Genomic DNA, 13,798 nt, shown 5'->3' on the forward strand with positions numbered 1-13,798 from the left:
CGTCAGCCATTTATAAGAAACAAAAAGTAAAAACTATAATATATATCATATGTAAGCATTTTGACAAATGTTCGCTTTCATTCAAAACTTTGGAATATAATTTTATTTTTTTCATAGGTCAGCTTAATCCTATATCTTAGTGACCCATCAATGATGTAATCGTATGTTAACAATTTATTGGGAAATATAAAACAATATTTTGACTAATGGATGCTTATAAAATACACTTGTTAAGATGTTATAATCTTATTTTAACATCACATGTCTCATGTTTTTCTTTGTATTAAAAAGGGTATAATAATATATATTCCATCAAGTGCAGCACAGATAAAGAGAATTCATAAAACTGACATTAAATCCGATGGAATGAATAAAATTTGATAATTATATAACGATTAGTAGTATTGTTTGTTGACGTGATGCCTTTCTCTCATTCGTAATAAATTTCGAATCATTCTCTGGTATTCCTCTCCTATTTTAATAATTAAAATAAATCGTGTAATGTATGTGATGTGAGAGGGTCCAATAACTTGTATGGAAGAGAGCATATGTTCAAATTTAAAATAATTAAATTTCAGCACCAGGTCTTCACCTAACATCCTCAACAAAATGTGGACTTTCTTGTCATTATTTTATATATATTTGATGTGGTACTTTATGTACTTTTATTTTATTAAGTGAGTTATGTCATTTTTCTATATATAATATAATAAATAATTTGACAAAAAAACCAGATTCTAGAAAAGAAAATAGTCAATGAATTACATAGGATAAAAGGAGATCATATATATATATATGGACAAGTTGCACTATTTGTAAAATGTATAGAGTTGGTGGGAATAAAAGTATCCAAAGTTTGAATTTGATCAAATATAGAGGGAGACCTATCTCCATCTTTGACAATCCTTTGGGGTATAATTCTATAACATTATAACTTTCTAGAGAACATATAAATTAATAAATAACAGACAAAAACAATAACATTTGTCAACTCTTAACCTAACACAAAGATCAAACTTCTAATGTGGATGATAATAGAAGCTCCTCATTGAGGAGAAAAGTCAAAGAAACGTGCTGATTTTCAAATACTGCTTCCTATACTTTTAATATTGAGCTCTATTAGAAATCAATAGCACTATAATTCCTTGTTTCAGTCCTTTTAAGATTGTAAACAAATTAGCATAGCCAAATCTTTCCAACCTTCAAATGGCTGTCCTACCAGACACTCTCAAAGTTCTTGAAGATACCCATGTATTTCCTCCACCAGGCTCAGTTCCCACAACTTCTCTTCCTCTTACCTTCTTTGATATACACTGGCTTGGTTCTTCTCCCATGCAACGCCTTTTATTCTATGATTTCCCATACCCTACCTTTTATTTCACGCAAAGCACTCTTCCCAATCTCAAAAGATCTCTCTCACTCACTCTGCAGCATTTCTTCCCCCTTGCAGGCAATCTTGTGTTCCCTCCACCTCCTCAAAAGCCTTATATTCTGTACAAAGAGGGTGATTCTGTTCAGTTTATCGCCAAAGAATCCACGGCAGATTTCAGCCATCTCAAAGGCGACCATGCACGACATGTTCAAGAATTTCAAGCTCTTCTCCCCAAACTGAAACCGGCAAGTACGTACTCACATAGCACGACTAGTACTGCGTGCATGCAGAAGCCTCTCATGGCCATTCAGGTCACTCTATTTCCGAAGGCAGGCATTTGCGTAGGTGCCACGTTTAACCATGTTGCAGCAGATGGTAAGGCGTTTACTCATTTTATGAAATCATGGGCATCCGCTCATAGATCTCAAGGCGATCTCATGACTTGTCTGAACAAGTCCCTACCCGATTACAACAAGGATTTGATCAAAGATCCTCTGGGGCTAGCGTCCATTTTCATGAAGGACAAGTGGAATTGGGAGGATTTGGACAGCATTCCCTATGACAAGTTTCGGGTCACTTTTGTCATCAAACGATCCCAGGTTGAGTTATTGAAAAATTGGGTCACAAGGAAGTGCATGGAAGAAAATGGATCGGAGACATTAAGGACGTCAACTTTTGTGGTAACATGTGCTTACATGTGGGTTTGCTTGGTCCAATTACGAGAAAGTGGAACTCATGATCTTTCATCAACCGATAGTTATAACATGCTTTGCCATTTCATTTTTCTGGCAGATTGCAGAGACCGCCTGAAATTGCCTGCAACATACTTTGGGAACTGCCTCGAGCCACGTTTTGCAGCAGCTAAGAAGAGTGAGCTGCTTGGAGGGAAAGGAATTCTCGTGGCTGCAAAGGCTATTGGGAGAGAAGTCATGGAATTGGAGAAAGGAGCATTGAGAGAGGCAGAGAAATGGTTATCGAGGGCAGAGGAAATATTCAAATTTGGACGCCATGTTTGCATTGCTGCATCACCAAAATTGCGTGTGTATGAGACAGATTTTGGGTGGGGAAGGCCAAGAAAAACTGAAGTGGCTCACATTGGTTCTTTTGGATCCATTTCTATGGCTGAGAGTAGAGAAGAGGAAGGTGGTGTTGAGTTTGGCTTAGCACTTGCTCAAGATGAATTGGATAGCTTCAATGCTGTTTTTGAGCAAGGCTTATTAAAGTTGCAATAAACTGTTAAATTACGATTAACTAATTGTTGGAGCTGAATATAACAAACTATGTACATCTTTATATACAAGTATAACAAAATCTAAACTTTATTACAGGTGATACAAATGATCATAACAGATATTGAGATTCGATTTGCATATCAAGAATTGTTGATGAAATCAAATCTGAATCGTATTGTCTTCAATTCAGATTCTCTTGTTGATGTTCCTGTTGCTGGAATAAAGTGTTTGCTGCTGAGATCAAGTGTGATAGATTTGATCTTCATTTCAGAATTTCTGCTTACTTCGTTGATGCTTTTGCCGCTGATATGTGAGCTGAGCTAATTATTGAAGTGGCTGCTGATATGTCTTGAATTGTTGCTGTTGTGCTTTGCTTAGAGTGCCTGCTGTTGCAGCTGCTTCTGTTTGTGATTTCCTGCCACCATTGATGTGAGCTCCAGCTGCTGCTGAAGCTTTATTTTAAGCTGTCGAGGTTCCGTTTTGAACTTGTGCTCGATCCTTTACCCTGAAATGGTACCTATATATTGTGATAAAACTCATAGCATTAGCATCATAGTGTATCACCATACCTATAGGGATATATTTGATTACGCTGAAATGCTGCCATTGATCTTTTACAAATTGAAGCCTTGGGGGAGCATATTGTACATTTGTTTCATTTCAATAATGAACTTTCAAATAGGAACACTTTAGTGGTTGCTATTATTTACTTGCTAAAACAACCTTTAATTAATCATTTATTAGTAGATCGTTAATTTTGTTTGAAGAGCAATGGCAATTTTATTTATACTGGAGCCTGGAGGTGATATTATCACCATCTCCGTAAGAATTGTATAGCCTGAAATAAAATAGGCAAACAGCTCCCTGTGATCAGCTTATGGCAAGCAGAGACGACCAAAGAACAAGGCGAAAAGGCTTACAACAACCAATCACTTAAACCGCGTTTGGCTTCCACAACAGAAAACAGAGCAGCCAAGCCCTTTCTAAGCAGCAATAGGCCTATCTGGTTGTGGCAAGACTTTACATGAGTTGATTAAATCTCACTATAGCAGAACTTGAGACACATTCATTTGCTTTACAGACTATAAATAGGCAGCGAAGTCTTTTTTTTTTTTTTGAATAGCAGATGTATTGATCAAAAGGAAAAAGGGGGGAGAATCACACAAAAAGAATCCGTTTGTCATCCATAGCACCCCATATCCATCAACCACCACAGTCCAAAGCCAGGACCCCTGAAGGGGAAGACATCAGAAGCAGAACCACAAAAACCACAAAAAACAGCCCAGCAGAACCACAAAGACCACAAAAAAACAGCCCCTAAACAGACTCCCTTTGAAGTATATGGGGGAATCAAGACGAGTCATCGTTGACCTTATACAGACCCATTCATTCACAAGAATTACAAAAGAATAGTAACTGTAAGAATTTTCAAAGGTGTCACGCCTTTCCCCTGTATGCAGGCAAGATAACATAGCACAGAAGCAGGGAACAGCAGCGGGAGGGGAAAGCTTATGTGCCAATAACCCCACAGGCAGAGAAGTAATTTGTTCGTGTAAATCTGGATTTTGCAAGTCCATATAATAGTCAATAAGTTATTGGAGATATTCTTCATCCTCTAAACAACTTGGTCACTGTTATTTGCTTAAAGGATGGCATTTTCCATAATAAACGAGTGTGATGATAGCTAAGACGAAAGCAAGGAGAATCCTGCCTTAATTGTCATGTGTTCGACGACGAAGCTAGAGTCCTCCGCTCTACGGAGTTCGGAGAATACTCGTTTCATAACCCCTTTATCATCAGGAAAGAACCTTGGCACAGACATTGAATTTCATGAAACCACTAATGGGTTTGACCAATATTGAGCCATGGGCCGAGGTTTTGTGTCTGTGGTAAAGGCCATCCATCTCCTTTATCTTTCTGCAATCGTAAAAGGGTTATTTTTAAAAATATTTTTTTTATAATTTTAATTATTTTTAATTTAATTAGATAAAATTATTTTTAATAAAATTACATGCTACGATGTTACACGTTATGTATAAAAATATGTGATATATCATTATTAGGTTATTACACGTCATATACAAAAGCATGTGACGCGTTATGATTAGATTATTACACATCATATTGAAAAAAAAATATTATTGTTACAAGTTATGTAAAAAAACGTGTTGTATTGTTATGGTTAGGTTGTTACATGTCATATACAAAAATATGTGACATGTCATTGTTATGTACAAAAACATGTTACACACCATAGTTAGATTGTTACACGTCATATTGAAAAAAAATACTATTGTTACACGCCATGTTGAAAAAAATATTGTTATTACATGTCATGTATAAAAACATGTTACACGCCATGATAAAAAAAAGTTATTACACGTCATATTGATAAAAAAATATTGTTGTTACACACCATATTGAAAAAATATTGTTGTTACACGTCATATTCAAAAATAATTTGTTACACTTTAATGCTTAAAATGTTGTTGTTACATACGAACAAAAACTTCTAATCCTCTCAACTTTCTTCATTTTTTTTTTGTTTTTTTTTATAATTTGATACCGATTAAAGTGTTTCTAATATGTTTTCATAAATCAAAACATAAATTTTCTTATCTAAAACACCTATTTCGACTAAAAATAATTTTTTTTTTTAAATCTAGGTTTATAAATTTTAAAATTTTGAGTTTATTGGTGTCTAAGTTCCGAATTAATTCAATTAAGAGCTATTTCAAATATCTAAGATCATTTTTACCGTTTTAGTTTTATCCAAAATACCTAAAAATCAAATTCTCCAAATAGTCACCTACCCAAACACATCAAAACCATTGCTTGGTGTCTTGAAAGAATCTAAAAATACGGGAGAGAGAAATCAGAAGAGATGAATGTCGAAGAGAGAAATCGATAAAATTTAAGAAAATGAGATGTTGAGAGAGAGAAATCAGAAGTACAAATAGAGAAAAATTATGATTAATGGTTTAATTTATTTGAAATAGTTTCAAAGGTATTTTTCTCAAATCATAACAAAATATGACTAAAAATAATTAAATTTATTTTGATAATTATTTTTAAAATATCTTTATCAAAAAAGGTTATTTCTCATAATCTTCTCATTGTAAAAAAAGAAATTAAAAAAATCCTTTTCCATTGAGAAGCTTATAATGAAGTTCATGCTTATACAGTTAAAAGAGATTTTAACATGTATAAGTGTGATTTTAATTGGTGCAACCAATCTCTTTCATTGATCAAGTTAGGTATTTTTTTTTTTCTTTGAGGAGAATTTGGTAGAATAGTTGATAGGAACATGATGAAGACACCTATAGAGATTAAAGGAGACAAGTAGTTTACTATTCTAGACGTGACTATAGCTTGTGCAAACTAGCTAACAACATAAAACAAAGGCTCCCAACTATTATTATGTAAAGGATTAGTAGTAACTCGTTGGTCTAAAACTAGAGATGAAGCGAACTAGACCGCAAGCAATATAAAATGACGCATAGAAAAGTACCAAAAGCACGTTACATATGAGCGGTTGGTGAGGAAATAAATTGTCTTGTTTGTTGTCGGTCCAAGTATTGCATCACACAGAATACCCTTTTCACGTGGGCCGTTGGCTCTATCTGAAGCTGCTAATTGAATGTAGCATCCATGCCTTACTTTATCTATGTTTAATGCAATTATATGACATGGAAACCGCGAGAAAGTGCGGGACTAAGTTTAGATAACGTAGAACTTGGTAGGCGGCCGAAACTACTCCTGCTTCCGAGATCCGAATGAGACACATAATCATTGCTTTATACCGAAAATTGATTCGCAAAAGGATTGCGGTGCTTCATCTCGTGAATTCAAAGCCATGCACCTGATTCTAGGCAAGCGTGACGAACTGATCGTCTGCATTACTATTTACTGCACCTCTAGTTTTATATAAAGCTTGCGTGAGCAGAAGTTTTCTGATCTGGCTACCTCTCCACAGTATGGCTCAACATTGCTTCATCAAGTTCCTTGAAGCTAGCCATGTCTCTCCACCGCCGGGCTCAGTTCCCACGACCTCTCTTCCTCTCACTTTCTTGGACACCCTATGGATTTCTTGCTGTCATATACAACGCCTTTTCTTCTACAAATTCCCCTACCCGACCTCCCATTTCCTGCATAACGCTCTCCCCAATCTCAAAACATCTCTCTCACTCACTCTGCAACATTTCTTCCCTTTTGCAGGCAATCTCAAGTTGCCTCCACTTCCTCAAAGGCCTTATATTTACTATGCCGATGGTGATTCTCTCCCGTTTGTTGTCATTGAATCCACAGCAGACTTCAAGCATCTGATCACAGGCAATCGTCCAAGACATGCTCAGGATTTAGAAGATCTCGTTCCCAACTTGCCACCGCCAAGTATGTCCTCCGATGGCGACAATATTTGCAAGCAGCAGCCGCTTATGGCCATCCAAGTCACTGTCTTTCCTAATGCCGGTATTTCCATAGGTATCACCTTCTGTCATGTTGCAGCTGATGGGAGGGCCTTTGGTCATTTCACCAAGTCCTGGGCATCTATTTGTAGGTCACTAGGGGACTCAACTTCTGTTCGCAATATTATTTCCCCACCTAACTATAGCAGGGATTTGATCCAAGATCCTCGAGGAATTTGGACCATTTTTCTCAAAGAATTATATGATTGGGAGACTTTGGAAAGAATGACTCCAACAGACAATGTTCGAATCACGCCTGTAATCAACAAATCCCATGTTGAGATGTTGAAAACATGGATTGCAAGAAAGTATGTGGAAGAGACCGAGAAGGAGCCGCCCAGATTGTCAACGTTTGTGGTAACCACTGCTTTCATGTGGGTTTGTTTGGTCAAACTGAAACAAAGTAATAAAACTCCTGATCAACGTTTAAGAAATGATGATGCGATTTGCGTCTTTACTTTTCTAGCTGATTGTAGGTACCGCCTAAGATTGCCCACAAATTATTTTGGAAACTGTCTAGAACCGTGTGTTGCAACAGCAAAAAGAAGTGAGCTAATTGGAGAAAATGGGATGGTTGTGGCTGCAAAGGCTATTGGAAGAGAAATTCTGGAGTTCGAGAAAGAACCATTGAGAGGGGCAGCGACTTGGATATCAAGTGGAAAGGAAGTCTTACGTAAATGTGAACACTACATAACACTTGCAGGATCGCCAAAACTGCGAGTTTACGAGACAGATTTTGGGTGGGGAAGACCAGCAAAGAGTGAGGTCGTTCACCTTGGTTCTCAAGGATCGATTGCCATTGCTGAGAGTAGTGATGAGGAAAGTGGCGTTGAATTTGGCGTACCCCTTGCTCCAGATGAATTCGACAAATTCAATGCTATTTTTGAGCAAGGTTTATTGAACCTGTGTAAATAAATTGTTGTACGATGGAGCGGTTGGTTGGTTTATGTGATGTTTGCTTCTACTTAAAACATTAAATAATCAAATGTTTTGTCCTTTTAAATTGGTCTTCAAGCTTAGGTTAGGGGAGAGAAAGAAGAAAACAACAAATTATCACCTCCACATCCTTTCATCATCCTCCAGTTCAATTAAAAGGTCTTGACTTACTATGCTATATCAAGTGTAATACAGGAGTATCATCCAACAGGATTGGCATAGACGAGTTCAGACTCAAGACACTCAGTTGCATTAACTTCTATTTCATGCTACCCTTCAATATTTTACCATTAAATTTAGATTTAATAATATTTGATATATTAATAGTGTATAATTTTTATTAAATAATGTTACTTCATTAGTAAAGTAAAATTAAAATTTTTTAAAAATTTAAATTTAAATATTAAAAAAATTTAATAATTAATTAAATAAAAAATTTCTCTCTCCAACTATCTCACAACATTCTTTTATCGTTTTCTTCTTTTATCTCCCTCTAATTCTATCACCAATTTCAAACATGATTTAATTTTGAAATACGCATAAATCTTGAACAACAAAGTTTGAACCTACTTGAAACTAATATGGAATTTATTTTTTTTATTTTTGACATAATATTTAAAATTTTTTAAATTATTTAAAAAATAAAAAAATTAAATTCTTTTATTATATCTACTAAAATCTTTATTAAATATGTTTTTAAAATAAATTATTAATAAAATTATTACTTATTATTTTATATTCATATAACATCCGTATATAATGTGAAAGATGAAAAATATCATATTATTATATTATTATATTAAATTATTATTTATGACATGTGACATAAAAATAATTAATTAATTATTAATTATAAAAATTTATTTTATTTAAAATAAAATTTTAATTAAATATAATAAAATAATAAAAAATTTTAAACATTTTTTTAATGTTATATTGAAAAATATGGCTGTTATTAAAGATTTAGTTATTATGGGTTAAGTTGAAAAATTTAGTTGTCAGCGTCACAATGAACAAGTTGTTACGTGTCAGCCCTTTCGTAAGTCACAAGCCCAGTTGATAACTGTAAGGAAGGAAGGAAAACGAAGTAAGAGAGCGAAGCCGAATGGAGCAACCGCCATCATCACCGGGAACAAACCCAGTTGACCTGAGGAACTGCGTAGAAGAGCTTGTGAAGTTCACTCTCCACTCTCAGATGAACGGAACTCTAGAATGGGATATTGGGCTCTCACAAGAATTCTGCTCTTCTCTCCTCGATCACCACTCAGCCGACCCCATCTCCACTATTGCCAGTAAGAAATGAAAAAAACCCAACAAATAATCTTCTTTTTTTTTTTCTGTGGAACTAAATATGTAATTGATAGTCCCCATTTGTATTCTATTTGCTGTCCAGTTTTTTTTTTCTTTATTTTTTTCAATTACAGTATCTACTTCATTTGGTTAGAGGTGGGATTCATTTCTTTGTACTTATGGAGCAGATTCTCCAGGAGTCTCTCAAAATCCTTTATACATCCAGTTAGCATCGGCCTTATATGAAATCATAACTTTTGGTTCACTTCAAGCGTCATCTAAGTGTAACAAGTTGGCATCTTCTTATGAAGGCAGTGGCTTGAAGCAGAAAGAAGAGTGGATTGACTTAGTTCACAAAAAGGGATCTGAATTAGCTGAAGTTTGTACATCTGATGATGATGGCTTTACCTTTTCCAGTTATATCCATAGTTAATGTGCATAGCTAATCATTGCATTTCATCAGATTTTGAAGAACATCAATTTTGAACTACATGTTCAGGAGCCTTTCTTCACTCAACTAAAGGGTATTATTCTGTTCCACAAATATTTATGCTAATGATTATGCTCTTCCGTTTCTTTGGTTTTTATATCAGCATTTATTCCATTCTTTATTTCTTTACATTAGTTGTTTCTCCTTTTTAATAGGTAAGTTGGGGCAGGGGCATTTGAACTTGGGACCTGCATTTTGGAGCTAAAGTGCAGCTACAGTTTCAATATTTGCTCTTTTCTATTACTCCTTTAGAAGAAGTGACACCTTGCATTCTAGACATTTTCCAAGTGTATACTATTCAAGTGAAGACATTTTTCCTATTAATTTGGTATTGTTTGTAGATGGCCTGAAAACAATGGAAGGAAGGTGCGCTGTTGGTGACTATAATAGGTAGGCCTCACCTTAATGCGCTTATATGAATCTGTGTTTGCTTCATTTCTTTCCCTACTTTGCAGTTTTTGCCCTTTATGATTCATTTTAATGTATGCCCTTGTTTAGATTTTTCTTGTGTAACAATAAACTCACTACACGGATACCATTATCTAACAAGTCCTATGAAATCTGACAAAAGAAAAAGGAAAAAGAGGTGGAAACATAAATTTTTTAATCAATGTTGTCATCATTAATATTGCATAATGTTTTCTATTTCATTTGGTGGGATGGGGGTCAATGGCTTAAGCATTTTCAGAAGGAACTCAACCGGCCTTATCTTGAAAAACCAAAAGAAAGATTATCCTATTAACCGATGCTATAATTTTAATTTGAGAATCACCTTTTATCAGCCTCAATAGAAATATGGTGTATTATTCAAAGTGGATAGGGAAGATAGATATTTACATCAAGAATAGTAAGACATTATCTTCAAAAAAAAAAAAAAAAGAAAGACATTGGAGGATAGGTACTGGTGATATTGCTTTTATTTTTTTCTGGTTATGCTTGCCACTGAACTTATAATGGATTTATATTGAATAGTTGAGTATATTTTATAAGCTTTTCTTTATATTTTCTGCTTATTGCGTTGACTTCAGAATTGCATCTGGGGCTTTGATCCTTTTCAACAAATGCTTGGTACTTGAAGTTCAGGTAGCAGGTGTTTTTCAAGTTATCCATGCTTCTTCTTTTTTTTTAATCTTTTATTCTGTTAGTTTCTTCTAATACATTTGATTGGCAGGATGTTCACCGTTATGCTTCATTCTTTGAGATGTTGGAAGCAGAGAGTCTTGCAAAGGTCCTTCCAGGAGTTGAAACAATAGATGAAGGTAATGAAGGGTTAAATAAATTATGATTTTTTCCATAAGGGTTAAAACTACAAATAAGTTTGGTCCACAAGCACAATTAACAAATATTGTTCACTCCTAGAACAATAAAAGGAAGAAAGGAATATGTTGGTCCCTTAGTACTTAGTTATCTAAAAGTTGAAAGAGTAGTTAGCCTAGGTGTGTTTGGATATTTTAAACCATATCAAATAATCTCGATACCTTTAAATTACAAACCAAAATTATCTTGGGAAGATGATCTGAGATCATTGTATTAAGCAGATATGAGATCATTTCATAATGATAAATCCAGTTATGAGAAGTTAATTTTATTAAGCAGGAAAAAGTTGAAAGCAGATGAAGAAACAAGTAAAACAGAAAGTATCACGTTTGGACAAGAATTTAAATGTTTAAAATTTCTGTTCTCTGAATTTAGCTCCAGTGAGCACTGTTAACAGTTTACAGAGCAGTTTTTGTGGAAATGGCGGACACAACCTAACACCAGTTGTTCTATACATTGTAGTCTGAGCCCCGTCATATGTGAGTTTCAAACTTTACTTGGAATTAATGACAATACCTTATAATTGTAATTACATGCTACAATTTTTTCCTTTACATTTATATTCTTTTAATGAGGAAATTTTGAACTTTTTAAAGTGAATTCTTCATCATATTCGGCATCACGCAAATTTATGAAATATTGCTCTTTCAGGCATTCAAGTTTACAGGAAGTTTTACTCGGAAGAGAAAGAAATGTCCAATGGTGTACTTGCAATTTGTGTTGCAAAAGTGGCTGCTCAACCCTACCTTTCATTGGCCAGAATACTATCTGTGAGTGAGCTGACTCTGTCCTGCATGGATTCATGACTATAACCGTATGGATAGATGAAATTCTATACTTTTAGAGTAAGGGAAAATTTCTTTCCAGCTGAATAAAATTCATCAACAAATAGGAAAAATCACAAAGAGAGGCAGAATTTATGTCAAGTGCTCAAACCAAAAGCTTCCAAATGAAAACAATCCAAAATGAAAAGTGCAATCTTTGCCTCTGAGTAATATCAGAACTGAAAATGAGTTGAGTGAACTTGGCTTTGAAAGGATCTTGAATATGCTTTAATTGTGGAGTAATAGTTAGAGAGCATTGATGTCGTTAGGAGGCATAGTTGATGTATAGAATATTGGTCAGTCTGCATTTAAAAGTATTTAGTAAAGACTAAAGACTAAGCTTTGCAAATGTTGAGCATCTCACTTACATCATACATGCATGTAGATGATATATGCAGAAACCCTACTTCAGTGGAAAATGGACGGTAGCACTTGAAGTGTCCATCTGAATAAAGCAGTTTTCTATACTATGGAGATTGTAGGCTGTCTGATGTATATATGTAGGCTAGGAATTTTGTGACCTGTGCTGACAGTTGTATCCTTCTACTTTTTTGGTGTTGTGGTAAATTATTATGTGTGATTTCAGGGGTTGAGTTATGAGGGTGTTCACAGCCTTATAAATGAAGAGCATCTTCTTGGATCTATTCCATGAGAACTCGCATTGGTAAGGGTAACTTCTCTGCTACACGGCTGCACCGCAAATACAAGTCAAATGCAAGATGAGGACACAGGATCCATTGTTTGTTGTGTTATACTCCATCCCAAGAAAATTTGCTTGATATAGCTTCTAGAAATATCTTCTGTTTCCTTGGTTTTGAATCCTGTGACTGATTATAAAAAGTTCCAACATGTGGAGTAGATTGATATTGGAAGAGTAGATTGAAATTGGGATGAACTCGTTTATCACCACTCTCACCTTCCATACGCATGTCAGACAGGCTATGAAGTTGGTGCAACAAGAGACTCTTGGGAAGTTATGCAAAAATATAACATGCACACAGTGCCTTGAGATAAATTTTCCCGACTATCAGAGCTAGAAAATGATTTCTCTGACCATGATGTTAAGATAGACACAGCCTAAATTTCTCTCTAAAGGAAAAACAAATCCCCCTGCTGCTTCTCCTGAAGGCAGGATTTGATCTCCATTCCTTAATACACCCACCAAAAGACTTGATCAACTGAGGCAGCTAACATGCCCTCTGTTCCATTTGTTGTAAATATTTTAGCTGGTTAGAGAGATGGAAAAATGGTGATCTTGTGTATGGTTGAATTCAAGAAACGAAACCACAGAAATATGGAACTTGGATTCTTCTATGGCTTCTCGAGAGAATTAAAATAGAATAATACAAAAATGTTGTAGGATTTTAAACTTAAATTAAAACAATGAGTTGGTGAAACCCCTTGCCCTGATCCTTGCAAAGCTGCTCTGATTCCAGAACCACTCTTCCAATGACTTGTCTTAAGGGACCGCCCAAAATGGGCTTGGCAATATGCTGTGGCAAAACCAACTCACCTTCCCCACAAGGCTTAAACAATCAATCCCATAAAGTAATTTTTAAATTAAGAATGATTAAATTCACATTGAAATTAATTAAATTATATTGTTTTTATTAAGTAGTGCAATTAAATTAACTTTTACTTAAATTTGCTAACTTTTGTTGTTCTTGGAAATTAAACTTTTGCTACTATTAAATAGTGTTATGAAATAAATCTTAAAATAACAAATAAAGAACTTGAAAGAACAATTAAAGAGAAGAAATAAAGTATTTAGGGGGGAAAAGAAATCTTATTAAAGTGTATATTTACAAATGAACTGAGGGAGCTTATTGTAGGCAAATAACTCCTTTATCTTGATAGAATTTACAAGATAA

At 34.8% G+C, this 13,798-nt stretch overlaps 2 protein-coding genes and 1 pseudogene across 8 annotated transcripts; all 3 read left to right on the plus strand.

The window, feature by feature from the left end:
- Positions 1-1,159: 1,159 nt before the first annotated feature.
- Positions 1,160-3,285, plus strand: LOC148763323 (coumaroyl-CoA:anthocyanidin 3-O-glucoside-6''-O-coumaroyltransferase 1-like). 2 transcript variants are annotated; one of them, XM_088805238.1, is made up of 2 exons: positions 1,160-2,515; positions 2,795-3,285. In XM_088805238.1, the coding sequence occupies exons 1-2, from the start codon at positions 1,207-1,209 to the stop codon at positions 2,926-2,928; spliced, it is 1,443 nt and encodes a 480-aa protein (XP_088661364.1). In that variant the 5' UTR covers positions 1,160-1,206; the 3' UTR covers positions 2,929-3,285. The 2 variants fall into 2 exon arrangements, with proteins under 2 accessions (XP_088661364.1, XP_088661365.1); XM_088805239.1 differs by having other exon boundaries at positions 1,160-2,700; positions 2,795-2,922.
- A 3,212-nt stretch (positions 3,286-6,497) lies between these two features.
- Positions 6,498-8,073, plus strand: LOC148763324 (coumaroyl-CoA:anthocyanidin 3-O-glucoside-6''-O-coumaroyltransferase 1 pseudogene; annotated as a pseudogene).
- Positions 8,074-9,018: 945 nt separating this feature from the next.
- Positions 9,019-13,236, plus strand: LOC148763325 (uncharacterized). 6 transcript variants are annotated; one of them, XR_016025685.1, is made up of 9 exons: positions 9,019-9,298; positions 9,485-9,675; positions 9,760-9,820; positions 10,128-10,176; positions 10,815-10,869; positions 10,958-11,045; positions 11,479-11,582; positions 11,755-11,873; positions 12,514-12,537. XR_016025685.1 is itself a non-coding variant. In XM_088805108.1 (8 exons), exons 1-8 carry the CDS (start codon positions 9,112-9,114, stop codon positions 12,577-12,579), a joined length of 816 nt encoding a protein of 271 aa, XP_088661234.1. In that variant the 5' UTR covers positions 9,030-9,111; the 3' UTR covers positions 12,580-13,236. The 6 variants fall into 6 exon arrangements, 1 of the variants encoding a protein (XP_088661234.1); XR_016025688.1 differs by having other exon boundaries at positions 11,501-11,582; XR_016025686.1 differs by having other exon boundaries at positions 11,479-11,873; positions 12,514-12,544.
- Positions 13,237-13,798: the final 562 nt, after the last annotated feature.

Source organism: Theobroma cacao, chromosome 4 (assembly GCF_053813885.1).
Source record: "Theobroma cacao isolate CCN51 chromosome 4, ASM5381388v1, whole genome shotgun sequence".
NCBI classification, from domain to species: domain Eukaryota; kingdom Viridiplantae; phylum Streptophyta; class Magnoliopsida; order Malvales; family Malvaceae; genus Theobroma; species Theobroma cacao.

What these genes read in the sequence shown, in the direction of transcription:
- LOC148763323 (XM_088805238.1), top strand. Translation starts at nt 1,207, where the DNA reads ATGGCTGTCCTACCAGACACTCTCAAAGTTCTTGAAGATACCCATGTA. An exon ending in TGAGAGTAGAGAAGAGGAAG is followed by an intron (nt 2,516 to 2,794) that starts GTGGTGTTGAGT and finishes TCTTCAATTCAG; the next exon opens with ATTCTCTTGTTGATGTTCCT.
- LOC148763325 (XM_088805108.1), top strand. Translation starts at nt 9,112, where the DNA reads ATGGAGCAACCGCCATCATCACCGGGAACAAACCCAGTTGACCTGAGG. An exon ending in AGGGATCTGAATTAGCTGAA is followed by an intron (nt 9,676 to 9,759) that starts GTTTGTACATCT and finishes GCATTTCATCAG; the next exon opens with ATTTTGAAGAACATCAATTT. An exon ending in AGTTGAAACAATAGATGAAG is followed by an intron (nt 11,046 to 11,754) that starts GTAATGAAGGGT and finishes TTGCTCTTTCAG; the next exon opens with GCATTCAAGTTTACAGGAAG.